The 24505-nt window shown below is 37.6% G+C and overlaps 1 protein-coding gene across 1 annotated transcript; it reads right to left on the bottom strand.

Annotated features, from left to right (window-relative positions):
- Positions 1-4215: 4215 nt before the first annotated feature.
- LOC101860389 (gamma-aminobutyric acid type B receptor subunit 1) lies at positions 4216-22699 on the bottom strand (the record flags this gene model as incomplete). The annotated part of the gene is given in 16 exon segments (XM_005092746.3): positions 4216-4848; positions 5486-5626; positions 6615-6743; positions 8238-8365; positions 8875-9079; positions 10261-10368; positions 11655-11787; positions 13445-13595; positions 13901-13978; positions 15539-15708; positions 16267-16406; positions 17745-17936; positions 19627-19692; positions 20151-20252; positions 21429-21599; positions 22565-22699. Coding segments are annotated over 16 exon segments (2496 nt in total), but the record flags the coding sequence as incomplete, so codon positions are not given.
- Positions 22700-24505: the final 1806 nt, after the last annotated feature.

Genomic DNA, 24505 nt, shown 5'->3' with positions numbered 1-24505 from the left:
GTACTAAATGAGAAAGGTGCACCATTATGAAAGTGGAACGAACTCAGTTGCCTTAAAAGGGTGTCCCCTGGTAGTTTGAGCATGTGTGGCCTAAATAAGCTAAACCCCCCTCCCTTACCTTATTTAGGCCATATGTGGCCCAAATAAGCACTCCCTTATTATTATTATTATTTCTACTACTACTACTTCTATTACTACTACAACCACTTTTATGATTATACATGTTTACACACATTTAATGATATTTGAATGAACGGGTTGACCTTGTAAGCTCACAGTGCCAGGAGGCAAAAGCTCTACTTTGTGGTTAGAAAGAACTACGACAACAACTTGGATCCGGCTTGGATTCAAACTTAGAGATTTTTCAAACTGAGCAAGTTCATTTTTTAATATTGGCGGCCTGCTGTTTCATTTCTAACTGAATAGTCAGTTGTGCCGTAGTATTGATGCTTTATGTTTTTTGTTTTTTCACACACGCACACCCACTCTTTCTCTCTCGCATGCACACATATTCATACATTAACTCTCTCTCTCTCACACACACACACAAACACACACACACTCTCTCTCTCTCTCTCACACACACACACACACACATACACAAACACACACACGCACGCACAAACACAGACACACACTATGCATGAAGTAAATCATATTGCAGGTGAGACATTTCAACAGTGTTATGCTCACCCTGAAAGAAATAGATTGACTCTTTTTTGCTTGTTCTGTAACCATTGCTGAGGTTGACTTGCAGGTTCTCAGTAAAACTCAGGAGTCAGTATGCATTGTAATAATAATAATAATTTTAAAGGAATTTTAAATGTATTATATATAAAAATACACAAGTGTGAGGAATTCTAGTTTCAAAATCATTTTATTTGAAGTAAAGTCTGTTTCATTCAATCCTTTCATCAAGGAACTAGATCTAAACTTATTATCAAACATGAACATAGTAATAGTGTCCAAAATTTCAACAATGTATCATCAGTCAGAAAGTCTATAATTTCAAGATTCATTAACAATCGGTAAATATGTTTACATCTACTCCTCTTCCTGCATTAAAAAGTGAAACACAAACTAAGATTTAATTCCTGGACAAACATCAGATGTAATCTCATTAAATTCAAAAGACAAAACAGTCACAGTTTATAAAATATTTATCAGGTTGGTTGTTATTTTCCCATCGCATACGGCAGCCTACTCTAATAATAAATTACAAATGAAAATACTGTTTGGAAAAAAATGAGGTCAAATAAAAGATCTAAAACATTGATTTTGATCTTAGAAAACAGTCAATAAGGACTAGGATAATATAATCACTGCACCTATGAATAAACTTAACTATAAGCTCTTTTGCTGAATGTAATTTGTATAATTCACATAAAACAATTTCAAGAAAATATATTTACACAACCAAAGATATGAGGTATACTCAAGATAATGCTGTCACACAGAGAGCAAAAAAGAAAGAAAAACATTGTATATCAATTCAGCTTAAAAACTTGGAAAAAAAATCACGTTAGTTTATGAGGCTTTTGCGACACTGAGCACATTGAAATATTCCTTCCAATAGGAAGATAAGCAAAAGAGAAGATTTGAAAAAGATTGTACACTTGGAAACAGTCAAATAAAAACAAGGTGAACATGATTTCACTGATTTTATCAGCAGATAATTTTGTTATGAAAATTTCCCCAAACACAGAGCAATGCCCAGAGTACAGTAAAATCATCCAATTTTCTAAGCCTTTAGTCACCTCCACTTCACATTACATAAAACTGCTTTTTTATGATCGCATAAAATGTGCAGTGGAAGAGTATGCATCTTCAAGTCTTTACGGACAACAGTGTCTGCACTGTAAATTTCAATTACATTCTATTTTCTGTGATGATGCGCATTATGAAAACTGATGTCTCTCACTTGCAGTCCAAATAGCTATTTTTTACTCAAAAGACAAGAGAAGCTGTCTTAATTGTTGTCAAGATTGGACTTAAATAGAGCTACTGCTGCTACATTTAAATTATAAAATATCTCATAAAGTTAACAATTTCTCTGTCCTCCCTCCAAACTTTTTATTTTGATTTCCTTTATCAGTTTTGCTGGTTTTCTGAAGAAGTAGGACACATAACAACTTCAAATTAGTTCTGTTTGGACATCTTATTGCCAAATATTATGAATCTAGACTAAAAATGTAATGGTGATCGGGAATAATTTTTTAGATTCTTCTAAATTAAAAAGTTGTTTACGAAACACTCTTGCAAGAGCAATAAAAATGTAGTATTAGGCCAACTCAATATTCTGACTGAAGCTGTTATGTTGTTCAAATTTCATATTGATCATCACTGATCAAAGTCATTATATTCACTCTACCTATTCAACAGAATAAATATAATTTTGCTGAAATGTCACATTTTTATTGAAAATTCAGCTACACACAAAATAAATATACAAACTAGAATGTTGAAAGACAAGTCACACTTTGGACTCAAAAGAAGAATAGTGAGTACAAATTGGTAATTGTACTTCAAATATTGAAGTTTTAAAATCCATTCACATCAACTGTTTATTCTCAAAAACACTCCAGTTCTTTTGGTACACGGTACCGGACAGTGGAGCAAAGGAAACCTTTCTTGGACTGATTTTTTTTCTTCTGATGAGTGACGCCCCAAATCCCTCTACTGCTATCATAAAACAAACTTGATTACAACAACAAAAAATGTTTGCATCATGATCAAATAAACCTCCAGACTAGGTTAAGATCTAACTCTTTTCTTCGAGGGGGGTTAACCCACTATGCCGGGGCCCTTTTTGATGCTAAATCTAAAAATGACAAAAACGTCATTAAAAGGGTTAAGAAATCAAAACGAGCAAACTTATCTTGATAGTATTTCATCTAACGAATGAACTTGCAGTATAAGTGACTTTGCCGAAAAGTAATTTGATGTCGGAGTCCTTATAAAGGAATGCGCCCAAGCCGTTGTCAGTTTCTCACTCGCACAGTGGTTCCGACCGCGAGCCACAGAGAGCGGCTTGCCGGAGATAAAGAGTTAATCAGAATACCATTTACAATACAAGAGTAGAAACAAACTACTAAACTACAGGTAGACTATGTACAGAAAGAATATAATATAAGGTACAAGTACTTGAAAAATTCTAAAAATATTGCACAACCCATCAAAACATACTGAGAATGAAACGAATCATAATGCTCATTTAGTTATGACAAAAGTAGAAAGGTAAGGAACAGCCTATAGGCCTATTATATGATTTTTTTATTATTACATTAGATTCTCAGAGCCACTAAGCATGAGTTGGTTCAAAGTCATGAGTTGGCTTAGATTGTTTCTAACGCCTGCATTGTGGTTACCTGTCAAAGACATTTGAAAAGTAAATGTTGTCTATTTCAACAACAATCATGTCCTTAGGAAATAAAGTAATATTCTGCAAATTGGACCCTCATACTAAAGAAGAGATCTTTTTTTTTTTTATGCAGTCATCAAACACGTCCTAATAACTCGAGGGAAAAAAAATAAAAACAAATAACTTTGTTCCCTGAAGGTCATGATCACCTTATCACAACAGTACCTACCTGAAAAGTTCAGATTTTGTGTAAAAGAAAGTTTCCTTTACAGGTTCATCCGCAATTTAAATATCTTTCAGGTTTTTCATTGGAGCTACCAGCGTCTTAAGTTACTTAATGATACGGTTCCCAACAAGAAATGCAGAAGTCATGTTCTGTAAGAAAAACAAGATCTATAAAATCACAACACAAGACTTATTGTTTGTTTGTTTGTTTAGTATAGGGTTTTACGGCGCTCGCAACTGCATAAGGTCATATGAGCGCGCGGGACACACCTAATACATTTTCGTTGGTAGGAAATTTTGAATTTTGCCCGGGTGGCGGCCGAAGCCTACTCTTATCGATTTTAGACCACCAAGGGATCTTTAACGTGCGCAACTTGCACACGGGCCCTCCGAGATTTTTCGCCCTTGTCCGAGAAGGCTAGGTGTAGATCTTTCCTACCAGAAGATCAGGGGTGTGGCAGAAAGACAGCAGTTAGGAGGAGCCAAGGAGTAACAGTAGAAAGGCTGCAGAAAGAGTCAGGAGCCCAGAGGAAGGGGCAAAGGAGGTGAGGGGGTGGGGGCAGAAAGTGGAAATGAAAGCAGACAACAGAACATTGTTAGAGATCAGGAAAGGATGTGAAAGGAGACAATTTTAGAGAAGAAAATTTTTTTGGTCGCTACCCGGAATCGAACCCGGGACCTTTGAATGAGAGGCCAACACCTTAACCTCTAGGCCATGAGAGCCCCCCAAGACTTATTCCAGAACACTGAACTCACCAGATAGCTTAAACCTGAAACTTTCTCAAATTTTCATGAAAGTAGCAAACCTTTAGTCCTCAACCCATAGTCTCAATGATATCCGAACTATCAGGGTAAGAAACTTTTTTCCCGTAGGAATTTTTTCCATAAGTCTCCGACGCGAGACCCGAGTCGGAATTAGCGTCAGCGACTACAGGACTGCAGTCTGTGAGATTCTGGTGAGAGCTTGTCATCGCAGCAAACTGTCTAGCTGATGTTACCGTGTCGGCAGTGTCAGCGAAGATGAGATGTTTGGCTTTGTCGCTAGGCGGGTGTTCCGTGATCATAGGGTCTACGACTAGCACGTGGCCGCTGTTGATTGGTCTACAGATACCTACAGGCACACCACCTGGCGCTGGCACAATCATTGACACAGTGTTGGTGGGGGCTGTTGATGTGACGGTGGTCGTGGTGGATGTGGCCGAGTGCCTTTGACGGGTCCTGTCCTGAAGTTTTTGGTTCAGCTCACGGATTCGATCTTCCATCTAAAAAAACAAAAGAAGACAAGAATGGCAAATGTGGCTAATTTTTTTTTTCAGAACTGTCTCATCAGCCAAAGCAGAGGCCACAATTCCTTTTATTTGACAGATTGACCAGAAATATAAAATGATTGGTTGAAAAGTTAACATTATATAAATATAATATAAATAAATATAGAGAACATAAAAAACCAAGAATGCCTTTAGAAACAAACCGAGGCTTCTCTTTTCAGCACCCAAAATATACAGCCATCTCCTCGACAAAAATTCTTTCTCATTATAATTATACCCCGAAGTAAATGTTAAGCAAACAAATCAGATGCAATGAGAACAAAAATATCTCATTTGTCAACAATAATAAAAAGAAGTAAACATTGAGTTGAAAATGTGTGTATATGAGAGTGTGTATGTGTGCATTTAATTTGGTGCACTGGCATGAGTAGTGGAGCATGTAAGAAAGCTGAATGTTTAATCATTTTGTTTTATTGGGTCATGTACTTTTGCTGAAAGCATGCATACTTACCTCAAAGCGCATGCCCACTTAAAGTAAAGTATGCCTTGCGGATTAAAAAAACTTAACCTTATCACTCAGCTTCCAAACATCCACCAACAACATCTTCATTCAGCCTGCCCATATACACACCTCAGCTATTTGTTTCTTTAGTTGTTCATTTTCCCCCAACATCTTCTGATGTCTCTCCTCCTCCTCTCGGCTGACCAGCGAGTCCGTTAGACTCTTCACTTCCTGTCCGTCTCTTTGTGGGTGCTTTATGATTTCCATAATCTGTTCGAAAAGAAATGAATCCAAAACTCGATATCATATCCACTAAAAACCTGTGTTGACACATTGGATGATGAGAAACTCCCAAATAAGATGCCCCATTAACCCTTTGAGCCCTGAGCCCCTGAGGCTACGCCCCCCTCTGCCTGAGCTCCTCAGCGATATATCACTAACATTCATATGATCGTCAGGACCACATCCCATATGCCTATCAGGGTAGCCCTTGCCACTACCACCAGTGTCTCATTCAGACAGATCTTCAAAATAATGAATAATGTCCTGTGTAGTAACACTGTTTTTTGTTCATGCATAATCCCAGATGAGCCAGGTTTGGGGTAGGGTCTCGCTCACCGGTGTACCTGTGGCTAGGCATAATATAGGAAATTTAATGCGCCTCCGGTGTACTTATGGCTAGGGCTCAAAGGATTAATGATGCTAAATTTCCATCCCCATTTTTGGTTAGAGGCAAGCTGTGCAACTATGTAACAAAATGTAACTAAGCTTGATATATTGAAAGATAATGCTTATGTTTCTCAGCTGCTGGACTACAAGTAAAGAAAACTATAATTGTAGATATATATCTATGTTTTATGTCCCCATAAACACTCCCATCCCAAAGCCACTGTATCTGATTCACACTACTAAAAGAAAAAAAAACTGCACAAGAAAGCAAAAAAATATTACCGTGGACAAATTTAAAACGCTTAGCGGGTAAAGTAAGTGCTTTAAATAGGAGAAGGGTGAAAAGGGGTGGAAAAATACGATGAGTGTCAAAGATGAACATAGCTTAAAAGAAACACTGTACATGGTTTGTTTGGCAAGCAGTAACATAAAAAAGAAGCAGCTAGTCTTAAAGTTCACCGAACCAATTGCAGAGACGCAGCTAAATTTAGTCTTAAATTGTGCCTTCCTGCACACCTCCCTAAATCCCGCCCGTAACCACACCCAAGTGTACAAAATTAATATATTACAGCAGAATGTAAGGACTTACTTTGGGTACAAAAATGAGTCCCATAGATAGAAAACTGCACAGGATTATGGCCAGTGAGACAAAAGCAAAAGTTGCATCCTCCTGGTTGCCGATGATCAGCGAGATGGGGGCGGTGATCACACAGAGAACCTGGTCATCAAATAAAGGTCAAATGTCAATTTGCAGAGAGAGAGAGAGAGAGAGAGAGAGAGCGTAGCACAATAATGTCATAAAGAAAAAGCAAATCACTAACACTAACACCCAAGTAAAATATTTGCTACCATGTAATAGAAACAGTTTGAGTCATTGTATTCCCCAACCCCACACACCTTCAAAACTTTTCTTATAATTGTAGGCCTGCACAAAATGTAAATATACAGTCAAACCTGCCCTAACGGCCACCTCTATAAGACGGCCATCTGTACAAACGGCCACTTTCCGTTTCCCCCCTTGCGTTTTTTTCTACATAATTCAACGTATAAAACGGGCACCTGTCCAACGCGGCCGTGGCCATCTTATCTTAACACACAACCCCTATCACACCGGGCAATAACACCTGTTTTAGTTGGCCACCTTAGTGACTCCATTATGTTTTGTCATAAATTGTGCTTTGGCCCCTGGCGTTGTGGGTGAACCATCATAATCCAATCGTCTGTCGTTGTTGTTAGGTAGTCCCTCCAACAGATCGTGTTGCGTTGGCCCCTCCCACTGTTTACCAATAGGTAACAAATTTTCAGCTACTGGTGAGGTAAGAGTGTGATCCCTCATAATCCATAAGCCCCGCCCAGAACTCATACACAAATCGCAAGTGAGATGAGAGGTCACTGTTTACCCAGTCTGTAACAAAGTAACAATGGACGTCAACATTAGCTTGTGACAGAAGCGTCGCTCGTTCTCCAAGTGGTGGCGACCCATGTATTTGTTTTACCATAGCACTCGGTCTTCCTTGTCTGACACATTTCGTTTTGTTGTCGCCTTTGCACAAAAGCAGCAAACAAAAGAAAAAAAAAACACAGCGAAAACAACAACAACAACAACAGCAACAACAACAACAACAATAACAACAACAACAACAACAATGCGGCTGCCTTCGGTCGGGACCTCAGAAAGGAATGGTTTGTTTTCTTCATCTTGATCAGTCCTGCCTAAGACGGCCACCTGTCTTATCCGGCCACTTTTCTCCTTGACAATGGGTGGCCGTCTTACACAGGTTCGACTGTATATATGTAATTTCACAAGATACAAACTGAAGATAATTTAACAAAAATACTATTCTAGACAAAAAGAGGTCATTTAGAAGGCAGAGCACTTAGTTTTCCACAGAGAATAAATTTTGTAAGATGGATGACAAAATGATTTCGACCACAATCAGATTTAAATTTCATAACAGATTAAGTTTTTAATTTCCTAAATTAAAATAAGATACTAATCACAGGTTTTCAAGGGCATACCAGATAGCCAATGCCCACAGTGCACATAGGAGTGGAGGAACGATCAGGGTGTACCAGGAATGCACTTCGTACAGGGAAGGGGTTGAATATATAATGCCAAATTTTGGAGGAAATAAGCCCTTAGAAAAGAAACCAACATTCGTTAATAAATACCATAATTAAAGAAATTTGAAAAGTAATAGGTGTCACTGACCACAACATTGTAGATGCTCATGCCCACAAAGCGACTGTCGTTGACCTGTTTAAGCTTCACGCTGCGAGTCTCATATGCCAGGAAGATGCCGAAGATCAGAAGAATACCTTTGTAACCAAACAGGACTCCTAAAGAGAAAGAGAAAAATAAAATTTGTGAAGGGTTGTTGGACAATGCAAAGAAAAGAAAAAGGAAATAACATTCCCTGATCACTACATCACCTATATGTAGCACAAAATGTTGTTCGACTTTATCAAGACGGCATGGTCAACGCAGGGTTCACTTCGCCTCCCCCCCCCCCCCCCCCCCCCCCCCCCCCATCTAACAAAAGTACTACTATTTCTGTATTATTGGCACTGTGTGGGAGAAAACAAGAACAGTGGAACAAATCCTGAACACATACCCTTTCATGGCACTGGACTGATGATCAAAAGTTCATGTAATACTGGATCTATACCATACTTACAGCAACAATCTGCTCTATGTAGACCCTTCAATAACAACAATAACATCAACAACAACAGCAACAAGCTCTTCTTTAAAGACACTTCTATCACAACAACAACAACAATCCGCTATATTTAGACCCTTCTATAGCAATAACAGCAACAATAATCAGCCTCATGTAGACACTCACCTAGCCAGACATTGAGGTTCTCCGAGTGGCAATGCTCTAACTGAGGTCTCAGTTCTATATCCTCCTCTGTGTTGGTGGGCTGCACACGGGCAAACGTCTCCAACTGTCGCTGAAGTGGGTCAAGCACTTGCCAGGCTGTAAGAACGCCTACGTCAAGTAACATCAGGATGGCCAGGACAGTGAACAGCTCCCAAATTTGAACACCCTGAAGACAAAAATAAATTTTGGTTTGTCTGGTTTGCATAAAAGTAAATCAGTTAGGGTTAGTAACAGGGGCTTACAGTGGATATTGAACTCTGGTCCACAAAGAGCCAAGTTATGAAAACATTTTGATTTGCGTGTAAGTAAACCAAATGTTGGTAAAAGGGGCTTACCATGGTTAGTCAGCTCAGGTGAGCAAAAAACTAAGTTATGTTGATGGGAACAACTTTTAGGTGAAGTACACTGTTGTTATCTGTGAAAAGTCTAGTTAACACTGATCGGCAATGGTAAGAAGGCGTCCCTTTCCCTTGCGTGACGCCGATCGGTGACGATGTGATATAGCAACAAAAACATTGTAGGAATGATCTCCTTTTTAAGAATGCGCTCTTGCTATAGTTATAATTTCCTTTCTGAATGGTTTGAGTGGCCTTTAAGGGCAAAAATTAGTTTGTTTGTAAAACTGGAGTAATTTTATTTTTTTATGTCGAGTAGACCAGTCATGAGTGCTGCTTTACACAACGCCGTGATGAGAATTGCGGTGATGAATGTGCTAGATCTAATATTTTCAGATCTGATTGCAAATTCCTTTTTCGTGATGTGATCATCAGGCTCTGTTTTCTCATAATGCTGAAAATCTCATAATGATAGGGATATAATTTTTGCCGAGATACGGGTATAGTACAGATGTACTCCATCTGCATCCTGGTTCGTGGGGGCAAATGTTGTGTGCTCTATGCGCTGCATGGACGGAAAGTGTTAATCCAAGCTCAAAAAGAACGACCTGCAATGATATGCCAATATCTGAGCTTGTTATCATGTTATGCTTGATTGTAGTACTACATTTTCTATTGAGGTACAAATTCCCTGACTGAGACCAGGTGCCTTTACTCTGATTTTATTTTCTTACCTTATTCATATAACAATATCTTATATTTATCAGGACCATCAACACATTTAGAAAAAGAAGTAACAGGCAGAGAGGTAAAATCTGCTTCATTGCCTTTCTTCCTCATTCACCTCTCTTCTGCATAGATATAGGTTCCTTTCTCTTCTCACCTCTCCTCTATCCCCCTTCATTTCCTTCTTTTTTTCTTTCCTTCTTTGTTTGTTTGTTTCTTTCTTTCCCTTTCTCTCTCTCTCCTCATTACTTTCTCCTATTATTTTGCATTTTTTTCTCCTGCTTACTGTTCTCTCCTTCTTGCGAGTGGTAGTCATTTGGTGCACCGTCCAGATCTTAGAGAACATGGAACCATAACTCAGGGTGAAGCCCAGACTCAGAAGCCAAGCTCTTGCCTGAAAAAGTAGAAAAAAGAAAATGACATTGAAAATCAAGGAGATAAATTAGTCATATATATCTGCTCCGATAGAAGGCTTCTAGGGCAATGGGACCGAAAGTTTCCACATAACAAATTTTTCTGAGAGACACAGACAGCGGTGAGAATGTATTTTTTTTAAAGTATCCTTATCTGTGTATATGAGCAAATTTTTAAGTAATGATTAATCTCACAAAGCTGGCATTTGGTCTAAGTATTCCCAGGAATTTTTCACGATATTTCAAGTCTTGATGAATTATAGTTCCTGTCTGAACATACATTTATTGACCATTTCTGATACCAGACACCAATTAAGAAATAGTAAATCACACTGGTTAGGAAGGAGAACATTTTGGCTGCTCAGTATAAGACTCTGTTTTACGTCATTTTTCAAAACAGCCTATGGCCGAGTCTTACATTAACCAGTTGATTTTCTCTGTGAGAAGCATAAGAGATTATCACTATAGCTCATTCACTTTCGTCTGCCTGTGGTTAAAACGGGATAGAAACAAATCGCCCTGTTTAATCTTTCGGGGTCTTTCATGCGAGTCAGTCAAAAAGTTAAGCCACCAACAACATCTAAAAGCCCACTCATAAAAGTCCCTGTAAACTAAGGTTCCGACATGTTTTCTTTGATGTAAGCCTAAAGTGGGTCAAAAAAATAATAAGGAATTTACAGCATACACCTAAACCATTTAAAAGTTGACATATTTTTCTCAACACCACACTTTAACTTTCGCCTAAGAAACATGATTCAAGAGATGGGGTGAGCATTTTTGCGAGACTCACGTGGAGACTTCTAGACAGCTGGGGGAAGAAATCGACAAGCTTTACACTGAAATGTGGGGACAGGGTGGGGTCACTGTCTCAAAAGGAGCAATTTCTAGGCAAGGACCTGTACGTCATTCATTTTAGTGATCCTGTGTGTGCGTACAAAGAGCGGATACGCTAACAAATGGACAGAAAAAAGTCTCTGGAACTGCTAAACAAGGGAAATGTTGCATTTTATGATGACCGCTATGGCCCTCCTATTTATGAACTTATGGTATTAAACATAGTTCTGTGTGTTTGTGCGAGAGTGGGGGGTGAAGGGTGATCCACATGTTTTAGCTTTTCCTAAATAAAATGTCTGATTCCCTTTGTGGCCTGTACAAGAACCAAATAATGTTCTTTATAAATTATAAGCATTAGGGCCTACCCCTTCAAAGTAAAACAGACATTAACAAAAATGGACATCATAATCCGTCAAGAACAATATCCATTTACCTGACAAATGACAGGGTACGTCTGCTCCGAGACAAACTTGCCATCCAGTCCCAGCAGTACAATACAACCCAGGCAAATAATGCAGCCAAGAACGGTCAGATTATTGATGGCCGGCTGGGAGAACGCAACACACCTGGAAGATAAATGTGTCACAACGCAAAAGAATTAGGCGCTCATCAATTTTTAGGCATGTGAAGTTATTGGTATTATGTTAAAGCTTGTTCATAAACCTAGCTTTTGATGAAAAAGGCAACTATCTTCAATAGAAGTATTAAGATAATTTGCGATTGGAGGAGGTGGGGATTGGCTGGTTTTAGAGCTAAAATGGCTGCCAAAGTTTAGTGACTTCTATACGGTATAAAGCCTGAGACTCCTTGGAAAAAAAATTTACATTTTTTATACCTTTAATCAACATTTTTCAGTAAAATCCACACAGAAATGGGTCTGTAATGGGACAAAAGGCAATGAGTCCAAAAACTAAAATTTGATAAAAATTGTCAAACCGCAGAAAAATGCTGATTTCTTTAATTTCATTTTTTGACTAGCGTCTCATTTCACTATGATGCCTCACAAATGTTGTCACTGCTATATAATCTATTGATCCATACGTGCATTAATGATTATGAATTTTTTGCGCCCTATTGACACAAAATAAATAATTGTATGAGAAAAGCTGCTTCGACCCAGCCTGCCTGGGATGTGTGAAATACAGCCCCATAGAAAGATGAAGACACTCCATACATAATGAATATATATCTTTCACAAGTTGGAATTGAATTCACATCTTTAGAAAGCAAGGTGAGGAGCGTAACTGCACTACAAACACCCCTGGTAGATGGTAGACAAGCATTGATAGTGCTGTCATGATGCTGTTGATAAAGCAAAGCATGGACTTTCATTCTTCAACCCTATAAAGCCATCATAGAAATTTGGAATTGAAAAGAAATGTTCTCAATTCTTGTTTTAAATACAAACAAAAACATGGAATGCTCAGTTTAAGACTCCAATATAGGTCACTTTTCAATATGGCCGAGTCCTTATGAAAATTATGAACAATAGGTAAATCATCCTTGTATCTATATATGGCCTTCTAAAGAACTTGGTACTAAGAACAAATGTGTCACGACATGGTGGAATCAAGCGCTCATCAATTTTTAGGCATGTGGAGCTAATGGTATCATCTTAACGCTTGTTCAGGTGAAAAAAAAATGTCCATCTATTTTTAATAGAAGGAAAGATATTTGAGATTGAAGAAGATGGGGTTACCTGTTTTCAAAGGTAAAATTAGCCAGAAAACGGCCACTAAAGTTTGGTTATTTCCATATCTTGAAAGTTCCTGAAAAACTGAAAACTTACATTTTTTGTGTCTTTAATCAACGTTTTTTTTAGTAAAACAACCCAGCAATGTGTTCCTAATTGCACAACAATGGTGCTAAGCCAAAAAACAAGAATTCAATAAAAATTGCCAAACTGGCAGAAAAATGCCAGTTTCTTCAATGTCATTATTTTGACGAGCGTCTAATTTCACCATGCTGCCTCATAAATAGTCTTGATTTCTTTTACAAATGCAGCCATAAACAAAATAGCCTGTCCAAAACAAAAGCATTTCATCCAGTCGGTACAAATGTTCAGAGCAGCCATTACATAATTAATAATTCGGTTAGGACTACTCCCTACTCCCTGCTCTTGTAGATGAGCCTGACAAAGTTCTCTGTGAGGTCAATCCAGTATTGTTTGTCCTTGTCATTGTCCAAAATTTCACTAAATCTAAGAGTAAAAAAAGGACTTACTGTCTATTGAAATGCAACCAGTTGAAGACCAGGCAGAAAAGACCAGCAAGGATGCCAACACCGGCTAGTCCACACATGGAGAAGTACAAAGTGCGGGACACAACTCGCAGGTGGTCGATGACTCGGGTGTGGTCTGGCGGAGGACGCCCACCTGAGAAATCAAGCACAAATGAAACAAGTTCTCACGATGTTGACGCCATATATTTGGATAACTGGGCCAAAGCAAGCTACACAAAGATTGTAGAAATGAGTTCATGGAAATAACTGATGCTCTTGTTCTCCATCACTCTCCAAGTTTGCAAGTGAACATTCAAGGGGAAAACCAAGGTTTTATGACTGTGTCTGCAGGTTAGAGGTGCAAATATTGCCAGAAGTAAAATATCAAAGTAACATATATACATTCGCTGCACAAAAGAGAAATTTTGGGAGATGTGAAGTATGTGCATAAAAACTTACCTAGCCACTTCTCCTTATTATACCAGGTAAGACTGTCTGCCACAGCATCATAGATTCCCAGCTTCACATAGGAACCATCTTGAGAAAAAAAAAGTTCATATTTTTAGAGGAGGGTGAAAAACTGATCAAATAAATACTGTGAAAGAAAAAAATGGACAAAAGAAGATGTAGCATTTTACCATGTCAATATATTCAACAACAATCATATCAGTAGGTGAACACTATTCTGTCACCCTCAGAAGAGGAGTCAAGGCTTCATCAAAAACAGACTCAAGTGAAGCTGAAGATAACAGGATCATGAGAAAATTAGCAAAAAAGAATAGTAAAAGAGAAAAGAAAAGGTCAGACAGGCAAAACAGAGACAAAAAGCTCACAAAGGAAGGAGAAAGAAAGGAAAAGATGGTGGAACGAGATAGAAGCTATGGATGAAAAGTACGGAGAGATTTTGCTGTAAAGCCATCTATGGAGTCATCGCAAAACCAGCCACATTTTGCCGCTAACAGAATAGGATGACAATGCTGTGAAATTCTATTGACTCCATGGTTATGATTGCCCCGTAAAAAGATTAGGCACCACATGTTCAAAGTGTCTCTTCATAAATTCGATACGGTTTTCCTTGTTCTATATCAGTTTCAGACTGATATACTGTTTAGATAAAATATATATGTAAAAAGAAATTGAAACAAACCTTATGCCTAATTTGGCAATTCTGACCTTATTGTAATCATTAGTCCATCAGGATTAGTCTGTCTTGAACTCTACTAGCGGCATTTGAATCAGCATCGCAGAAAAAAAGTAGAAGAAGTTAACTACACGACTGGAACATTAAAGGGAGAGTGAGAGCAGTTTTCCAAGAGTAAAGAGAAGCACGTTGACACAAAAACAATCATTTGATGCTAGGATAAAGGCAATAAAGACAAAGAAACAACAGAGTGGAAAGAAAAGAAGTACAACCTACTCGTGTCACCCACCAACCAGCTGCGATTAGTCTTTTGGGGGTTTTTTTAGTAAGTGTTTTACGACACTTGCAACACAATAAGGTCATATAAGCGCCGAAGATTAGAGGTGTTACAAGAGAGTAACAAACCCAAAAAAGGAGGGGAGATAAGGATGATAGATATTTGATAGGAAAGAAGGAGCACACCACACCAGAATACCCACCAACAGCTGCGATTATGGACAGATATAGAGTGGAGATGTATGACTCTTCAACCATGTCTGGACGGTGGCAGCGTCCGGTAGTCGAGGTCCGTAACCATGGCTAGACGGTACCACCATCCGATGCGAAGTTATTATTGTATTATGGTACAGGCTGAATATAAAAAAGTACAAGCTAACAAACCTTTAGTTTGACCCGAAAGTCAAAGATAAATGAATTCTACGTCTGGGTAGTGTTTTATTGATAAATTTGACACGAAACAAGCGTTTTTAAAAACGTAATATGTCGGGTTGCATTTCCACAAACACGATAGAGAATTACGCGGGAACGCATGGTTAAAGAGTTAAAGAGGGGAAAGAGGAAAAAATAAACAAAAAAAGAAAGAGAAAATGTAAAGATAACAAATAAAAAGAGGGGACAAAACTGAAGGACCTTCAAAGCACCAAAGGAACAAATACTGTATTCCTCAATACACTCACTAATAAACTGCTCAATCTGAGTCCAGGCAATTCTGTCTCCCTTTGAGGAGAAAGCCACATTTCCTGAGATACCGAGAAATTTGGTGGAGTTCATGGCAGAGTAGATAGCATCTGTGATTTCCTCATTGTAGTAGTCAAAATCCTCCAGCTTCATATTGCGTTCTGCCAGTCTACAATAGTAAAAAGAAACAAATGAATGAATTAAAATGTACATAAAGATGTAATAATAACTGAAATGGAAATTATCCCTTCAATTACACATAGGGGGGAAAAATGTAAATAAAGCCATGCTCGCTTACTTTTTCATTCAAATCCTTTAAAAACTCCTTTGCACTAAATCTATTTTACTTAGAAACACTTTGACACAATTAGAAGTCTTATACATTTATTACTATGAAATACTGGAAACAATACTTGGTCGATTGTAAGGACAAGCGAGCTAACACATATTTCAGGGGTTTCCAGAAATCTTGACCTACACCAAAAGTGGGCATTGCCCTACCTACAGGAGAAGTTTGGTTTTATTGGTGTGTATATTTGTTCGGTTCTAGAGAAAACTCTCCTTATCTTTTAAAGAAACTGAACAAGGTGCAAAAACTTTACCTTCGATTTTCTCAAAAACGGAATTTTTTTGGACAGCACACTTGTGCTTAAAAGTGACCTATTAGGCTTAAATTATTACTAGGCCTATAGAGACAGAAAGACTTATAATGAAATTGAAGGCTTACTTTGCAGCAGTTTTATTGAATGCTAGGGCAACAGCCCAAACAGCATCATAGGCAAGGGGAGCCTCAGGATAGCCAGTGATAAGACTTGTGTCTGATGTGTTCAGGATCTCGTTGAGACGGGAAGTGAAGTTCTGTGCAGTCTGTGAGAATAGACAATGTCATCCAGCCAGTCAAAATACTGTTAGTGAAACAACAGCCAGAGGCAAAAGATCCTTGTACTGCAACTATATCCTCATCCATTAAATCTTCCTTCCTTTAAGAACACTTTGATAGTACTGCATGAGTTTAGCGTGAAACCTGTGTGAACAAAGAAAACCTAAAACAGCACCAGTGTAAGAGTAAAGTAAAGTTGTTCCAGCATCCGATCCGGACATTGAGGATTGCCTTGTTAGTGAGACAACTTCCTGGGCCTTCGGCATATTGTGGTAGGGTGGCCAGTTCTTTTCCACGCCGACTTTACTTCCCCAACTCGAAGTCAGGTACCCATTACTGCTGGGTGGGTAGGAGGGGGCGAAAGTGTAAGAGTATAAGTTGGATTGTAAGAGTAGTATATTAAAATGAAAGATTTTCAAAGCATGGACATGTTTTAAAAAAGGAATGAAAACAGCTTTAAACTTCAAAAAGGAAAACAAAACTTATAAAACTATTTTTAAACATTAATAATAATAATACAGAAAAAGAACATAGTCAATTGGAACAGACCTAGGGCTGCAATTGTTATCTCTTTTAACTCTTAGAAACCACCATGTGCTTTGACTAGATGTTGCATTATTATTTTTTGTTTTACTTTTTTTTATCAGAAATAGCTGTTTGCCTCTACTACAGCTGTATTCTCATTCACTAAAAACTAAATCCTTTCAGAATACTTTGATAGTACTGTTTGCTTGTTGCTTGAGAACTGTTTTTGTCCTTTTAAACGCTAATGTCCTTTTAAACGCTAATGTTTTCATGTTTCATACTAAACTTTTCTTACAACTTGTAAGAGTTAAGGAAGCATTTTAATGAACTAAGATGTGATGCCACTTGGTATTATGGCAGCATCATTAACAGAATACTATGAATAAACAAGAAACTGTCAAATACACCAATGAAGGAGAGCCATACAATTTCCTCAAGTTTCCACAAGTTCTCCCACCTTGATGAGTCATGAGAGGTAAATATCGGAGGTAATGAATCCATCCCAGCGGGACTCCTTTTTATAGTTCTCTGTACCGACACACTTGCCCTTCTGTGTTTTCTCTTACTTAGTGAGAGACTTCAGTCTGACCAGCCAGTCAGTTACATCTGACTACCTGAATAAGTGATCTATGTCTGGTTTTTAAAAAAAGGAAAGAAAGAAAGAAAAGGAAAAAAGAAACATGCGTACTTACCAACTTACAGTATGAAAAAAAAAAGACAAAGGAAAAAAAAAACATGTAGGTTATACTTACCAATATAGAGCAGAAAAAGAAAAAGAAAAAAGAAACATGAGTACTTACCATACCCACATCAGTCATTGTGGGCTCCTGATGGATCATCATGGCCTCTGTAGTAAAATGACCCTCTAAAGCTTCTTCAAGCTGCTCCACAGTACAGTTGTGGCGGTCGTCTTTCATCTTGTACCAGTTGTCCGGATACCAGCCGATAATGAACCACACATACTTTTTGCCATACAGCCGCTCTTTATATGCCTGTAAATACAATGAGGAAAAGATACTGTACCTTTGCAAGGTTTGTCAGATATTAGGATTTCTCATTATTGTAGTTTTAGGATGATAAGGCTTACCCTCTTGTTTCTAAAACTTGAAAAAAAAATTTAAAAAGAACGAAATTACATCCAAACACACAATGGAAAACTGGTTCCTTAAGCCGACTGTTGTTCCTGTTCCTTAGTAGTGTAGACCAAAAACAATTCTTCCTGGAAAGTAGCACATCTTAACTGGCACAAGCTAGTGATGGAATGTTCACCGTAGTCCATTCACATGCATCTCCAACAAACACTGTTTCAGGAAAAAGACTTTAACTCTTTGTATCCTAACCGCACCCTTGTCGACTCCATACCCTTCCTGGGGCTGCGTACACAATATGAGTTGGAATTCAGGAAGTATATTTCAAAGTGATGTATTTCTCACATTTACTCTTAGACTTTTAATTAAATTTGGCAGTTATGTTGGAAATTGAATGAAAATGTATTTGGTTAAAAGTTACATCAATTGCCCTGTATACATTTTGAGATGTATTTCACCCTCCATCTTGACCCTGATTGTCACGCCCCCCTTCTCCAAACACGACCTCCCCTTGCATTTACAGATCTACCTCAAGCCATCGATACTGCACAAATTCCAGTATTGGTCCCTTCCCCATAATCTGAATCAATATTGGATGAGTCTAATTCCAGTTCATTTTAATTCAAAATTGAATTTACAGCACTTGGTTCAGAGTCACTTTCATCAGAATAGTCTACTTCACTCTCACAATTCAGGGCCACTTCTTAAAGTACTTCATCGGTCGTGAACATGCGTTTTCTAGACATTTTTCAAGCTTTTACACCCATCAAAAACAAAGTAACAGCTGTTCGTTGGAAAACTGAACTATTCAGAGCTAACATCGCGGTATTTGCATATTTTGGTAATAACAAGCAGAACGAGCTGTTTGATGTGACCGTATAGCTGTTCCGAGTTTACTCATAGCCCCAGCCTTGTCCTCGTGACAAGTATATTCATTGTCCGGATACAAAGAGTTAAAGGGCTGGTTCACAGCGCTGAGTGTCAGCATGTTCCAAGTCCCACCTGTGTCAGCTGACAATATTTTGATTCTGCTTTCTTCTGCTTTTTTATCAAACTTTTAATTGCCGAAAAGGAAAAGTGTTCAACCTGAGTCATAAAAAAGGAGGGGAGGAATTTGGGGGGGGGGGGGGTAAACCCTGTGTCACAATACCAGATCACATGTTCACAGTTTTTCAACTTAAAAAAAAGATTTAAAATAAAATAAGAAAAAGGTACTACCATGCCACTAAGCGCCTCTTACCATAATGAATCTACAATGTTACTTTTCAATTGTTACTTTGTGCTTCGTCTCTGAAAAAAACTCAATCATGAGCACACAATGATTTCTAGTAAAGTTAAAGAGATCTTCAACAATAGTATGTTTGAACAGACTTTAAAATATCACAATTCTGCATCATAGCAAAAAGCCGAATGAGTAACAGCATAAAAAAATGCCAATATTTACTTATATTCTGAAAATTTCAGAAAGTTTCCGGACAGAGACCAGAGGACAAGAACACGTTTACTTTAATTTTACTTGACAAATATCAATTATAAAAGACAAACAGAAGGGAGACTTTTGCACTACAAACAAAACATTTACCAAATATCTTACCTGGCAGAACACACGTCTTGCCATATCTTCATAGAAGACTCCGACAATTATTCTGGCATCTTGTCTCTGCAAAAGTATAGTCCAGTAAAACGGCAACTCATTAAAATGCAGGCTACCAATGAGAAAACGGTATAATCGTACCACAACAGTTTCATTTGCTGAATGAGTCAAAGTTATTCAACATTTGTAACATAAAATCTTTAAAAATTATTACACAATCTTTTCATCTAATCACAGTTCCGTGGCAATTGGAAGACATTTGCATCAAAGTAAGAATCACAACCTGCTCTTTACTTATCTGAAAATGATAAAAGTGGAAAGGTCGAGCTTCGGCCCTCTATTTGTAACTTACTTGACCTTCTACTCACATCCAGGGCCTCCACTCTCTGTTGGGGTAGTCATACATGGGGTCAAGTGTGAAAGACTTTTTCAATTTATTCTAAGAATAGTGAGGGGGGGGGGGGGGTAAGTCAAATTTTACCGTAAATTCTTACAGAATTATAATGCTCTTAATATGTGCTCACCTTGAGGTTGCGCACTGCATTAGTTGGGTCTGTGAGGAAGCTCTGTCGCACTGCTATGTCAATGTTAGCCTCTTTCACTCTCTGCTCAAGGTCCTCAATAGTCTGGGAGATATAAAAAGGTAAAAAAAGATTTAAAACCCTCTAATCAAACACAAAATCCTCATGCACTCTTAGCAACAAAAAAAACCCATTGTCCTTAATTCATTTTAAGCAATGGAAAAAGTCCACTGACTCAAATTGTTGGGCTCCTATTATTTTTTCATTCATAGATACTTTGAAGAAAATGAAGACTAAATGGTAACTCTTTGTCTTTTGAATAGAAGATAAAGGTGTGGGGGTTTTTTCCTTTCATCAGATGGACAACATTTATTTAAGTCGCTTGAGCTCTATCTGGACATTTTCTTCATTTGTATTTCTGGGCTATCTTTGGTACGGAATGCTTAAAGAAGAACATATAAACAATATTGGAAGCCCATGAGTTATTAACCTCATGATGACTGAATTGTACTGTATAGCAATTTAACAAAGAGTATGATACAGCAGTTCAGAACTGCACTTGAGTGAAAAACATTGAATTGCGCTAAACCATATTGGACGGTAGGCTGTGATGCACTATCTGAGTTATCATATACAGTAGTCAACAAAACCGTTCACTCAATTTTAAAAAGGACTTAAAAGTTAACATTCATTTTCACAGATATCCCCACTGGTGCTGATAAAAATGTCTCATTTCATTTTTCATTGCATTTTCGAGAAAAAAAAGTTCTGTTTGACCAATCTCTGTTCCTGCTCTTTCTATAAAAGGCACATCACTCTTCAAAAGTAGTATTAAACATACATTTATATACATGTCTCCAAAAGAATTTTTCGGTACATCTTTTATGGTAATTCAAATAGAGGAGAGAACAAATCTTTGAATATATTTATCAGTGTCCAGCCTTCCTTTTCGCTTCTCTTTCGCCAATCTGAACTTCCTATGACTTAAACTTGCAAGAAAGGGACCTGGGAGCTATTTTTGTTAAACTGACAAGAGAAGGAAAAAGATATATTGAAACTTTCTTTATGCGCCTCATTCATTACTTCTAATCTTTTAAACTTTTGTCAAGATTTTTTGTCCACATATCAGACAAAAGAGCAACTTGATTTGCTGCATCTCAGTACCATAATAATGAACATAACACACTACTGCTTTGTAGCCTTCCTGTAGCCTAAACAAAGATCACCCATGGTATTGATATGTACAAGAAAAATGTTTTTTAACTTCACAATCTTACTCACAGAAGTGAACAGTTCTTGAGTTTCCTGGATAGTGGAAATCCTTGTCCATTTAAATTTCTCGAAAACCTTCACCCTGATGGGGTTGTGCAATGTGGCGGATGGGTGAGTTCGGAAAAAGGTAGGAAACCTTTCTCTGTTTGACAAAGCAGGTGAGCTTCCTCCATAAGACAGCTACAAAGAGAAATTAGTAAAATTCATTGGCTAAAATGACTCCGTCAAATGAAAAGACAATGGTTTAATTTTAGAAGATGCCTCTTTCCTCTGAGAATTTCAATAATAATTATAGATCATAATATACTAAAAACAATAACGATGATTTTAACGACAACGTAATGACGATTACATACAACTGAGATAACAATAGTGAATGCTTGCATAATATGTAACAAAAGAGAAGTATTTTTTTAAAGGAACAATTATAATATTATGGGACAAAGAGCAACTACAAAAAGACTGCAACCCAGACCAACAACAGAAAATAAAAACTTTTACACAAGTTTGGTTTTTTTAATTGGGCAAAACTGATAAAAAAAGGGTTCCATTTTTTTCTTCTTTGAACTTTCACTTGCTTTTCAAACAGCATAAAGTTTTCAGAGCCACACAAGCCACTCTCTTCTCAAGAGTGCGGCGCCCTGTGAGGGAGGTTAGATGACTCAGCTAATTGCTCTGTTTTGTAGCACAGTGTGGAATTCAGCTAGCCGTACTGAACTTGTCCCTTGGCATTTATTTCTATATAAGCAAAACAAAAAAGAATGCAAAGAAAAGGTCACATTGTAACACATTATAATTGCTCACTCTTTCCTCGTTTTTGTTATATAAAGGGGGGAGAATTGCTCTGAAATGTTATACAGATCATAGCTTCTACTTTCACAGACTAACAAGCAAGAAGTATTGAGGGGTTACAAATTCTTCAATGAGAGTCTATTCCAGACCCACATCACGTGTTGGATCACTGTCATGTCTGTATCACTTTTGAGTGTTATTGTTTCATCTCTATAATATGCCGGTAACAGTCAAACTATCCTTCTGTAGAATCTTTTAAAAGATAGCAAAGGCATTGACATTCATCATAAAAGCTGTCATGTTATTATCAAAACAATTTTAACAACAAGAAAAACAAATAACAACCAACTCACAACAACTAGTTTCCACATCTTGGCAGCTTGAGCTACAAAAGTGGAGACAATGCTGCAGCCAGTAAGGACGAGAAGCTTAGTGGGCTTTTCATACAAAAGTTTATATAAAACCTTTGTACCCAGTCCAGGTTTGCACTGCAGAAACGTAATGGGTTTTTTTTTAAATGAAACTGTAAGCTGTATATTATAAGTCCATAAATAATTTGATTTTAAAAAGGAATAACGCACCACATCTTGTAACATTAATTATAAATAAAATATACCACATAAAATACACACAAAGGGCCATATTATGTGTAAAAACTATCTCTCTATTCCCTCCATCCCTTTCTCTCTCTCTCTCTCTCTCTCTCTCTCTCTCTCTCTCTTTGTTACTTTGTGCTTCGTCTCTGAAAAAAACTCAATCATGAGCACACAATGATTTCTAGTAAAGTTAAAGAGATCTTCAACAATAGTATGTTTGAACAGACTTTAAAATATCACAATTCTGCATCATAGCAAAAAACCGAATGAGTAACAGCATAAAAAAATGCCAATATTTACTTAAATTCTGAAAATTTCAGAAAGTTTCCGGACAGAGACCAGAGGACAAGAACACGTTTACTTTAATTTTACTTGACAAATATCAATTATAAAAGACAAACAGAAGGGAGACTTTTGCACTACAAACAAAACATTTACCAAATATCTTACCTGGCAGAACACACGTCTTGCCATATCTTCATAGAAGACTCCGACAATTATTCTGGCATCTTGTCTCTGCAAAAGTATAGTCCAGTAAAACGGCAACTCATTAAAATGCAGGCTACCAATGAGAAAACGGTATAATCGTACCACAACAGTTTCATTTTCTGAATGAGTCATAGTTTTTCACTTTTGTAACATAAAATCTTTAAAAATTATTACACAATCTTTTCATCTAATCACAGTTCCGTGGCAATTGGAAGACATTTGCATCAAAGTAAGAATCACAACCTGCTCTTTACTTATCTGAAAATGAAAAAAGTGGAAAGGTCAAGCTTCGGCCCTCTATTTGTAACTTACTTGACCTTCTACTCACATCCAGGGCCTCCACTCTCTGTTGGGGTAGTCATACATGGGGTCAAGTGTGAAAGACTTTTTCAATTTATTCTAAGAATAGTGAGGGGGGTGGGGGGGTGAAGTCAAATTTTACCGTAAATTCTTACAGAATTATAATGCTCTTAATATGTGCTCACCTTGAGGTTGCGCACTGCATTAGTTGGGTCTGTGAGGAAGCTCTGTCGCACTGCTATGTCAATGTTAGCCTCTTTCACTCTCTGCTCAAGGTCCTCAATAGTCTGAGAGATATAAAAAGGTAAAAAAAAGATTTAAAACCCTCTAATCAAACACAAAATCCTCATGCACTCTTAGCAACAAAAAAAACCCATTGTCCTTAATTCATTTTAAGCAATGGAAAAAGTCCACTGACTCAAATTGTTGGGCTCCTATTATTTTTTCATTCATAGATACTTTGAAGAAAATGAAGACTAAATGGTAACTCTTTGTCTTTTGAATAGAAGATAAAGGTGTGGGGGTTTTTTCCTTTCATCAGATGGACAACATTTATTTAAGTCGCTTGAGCTCTATCTGGACATTTTCTTCATTTGTATTTCTGGGCTATCTTTGGTACGGAATGCTTAAAGAAGAACATATAAACAATATTGGAAGCCCATGAGTTATTAACCTCATGTTGACTGAATTGTACTGTATAGCAATTTAACAAAGAGTATGACAGCAGTTCAGAACTGCACTTGAGTGAAAAACATTGAATTGCGCTAAACCATATTGGACGGTAGGCTGTGATGCACTATCTGAGTTATCATATACAGTAGTCAACAAAACCGTTCACTCAATTTTAAAAAGGACTTAAAAGTTAACATTCATTTTCACAGATATCCCCACTGGTGCTGATAAAAATGT

This window comes from Aplysia californica, unplaced genomic scaffold, assembly GCF_000002075.1.
Source record: "Aplysia californica isolate F4 #8 unplaced genomic scaffold, AplCal3.0 scaffold00052, whole genome shotgun sequence".
Lineage (NCBI taxonomy): Eukaryota > Metazoa > Mollusca > Gastropoda > Aplysiida > Aplysiidae > Aplysia > Aplysia californica.
This window is presented reverse-complemented; position numbering and strand designations above follow the sequence as displayed.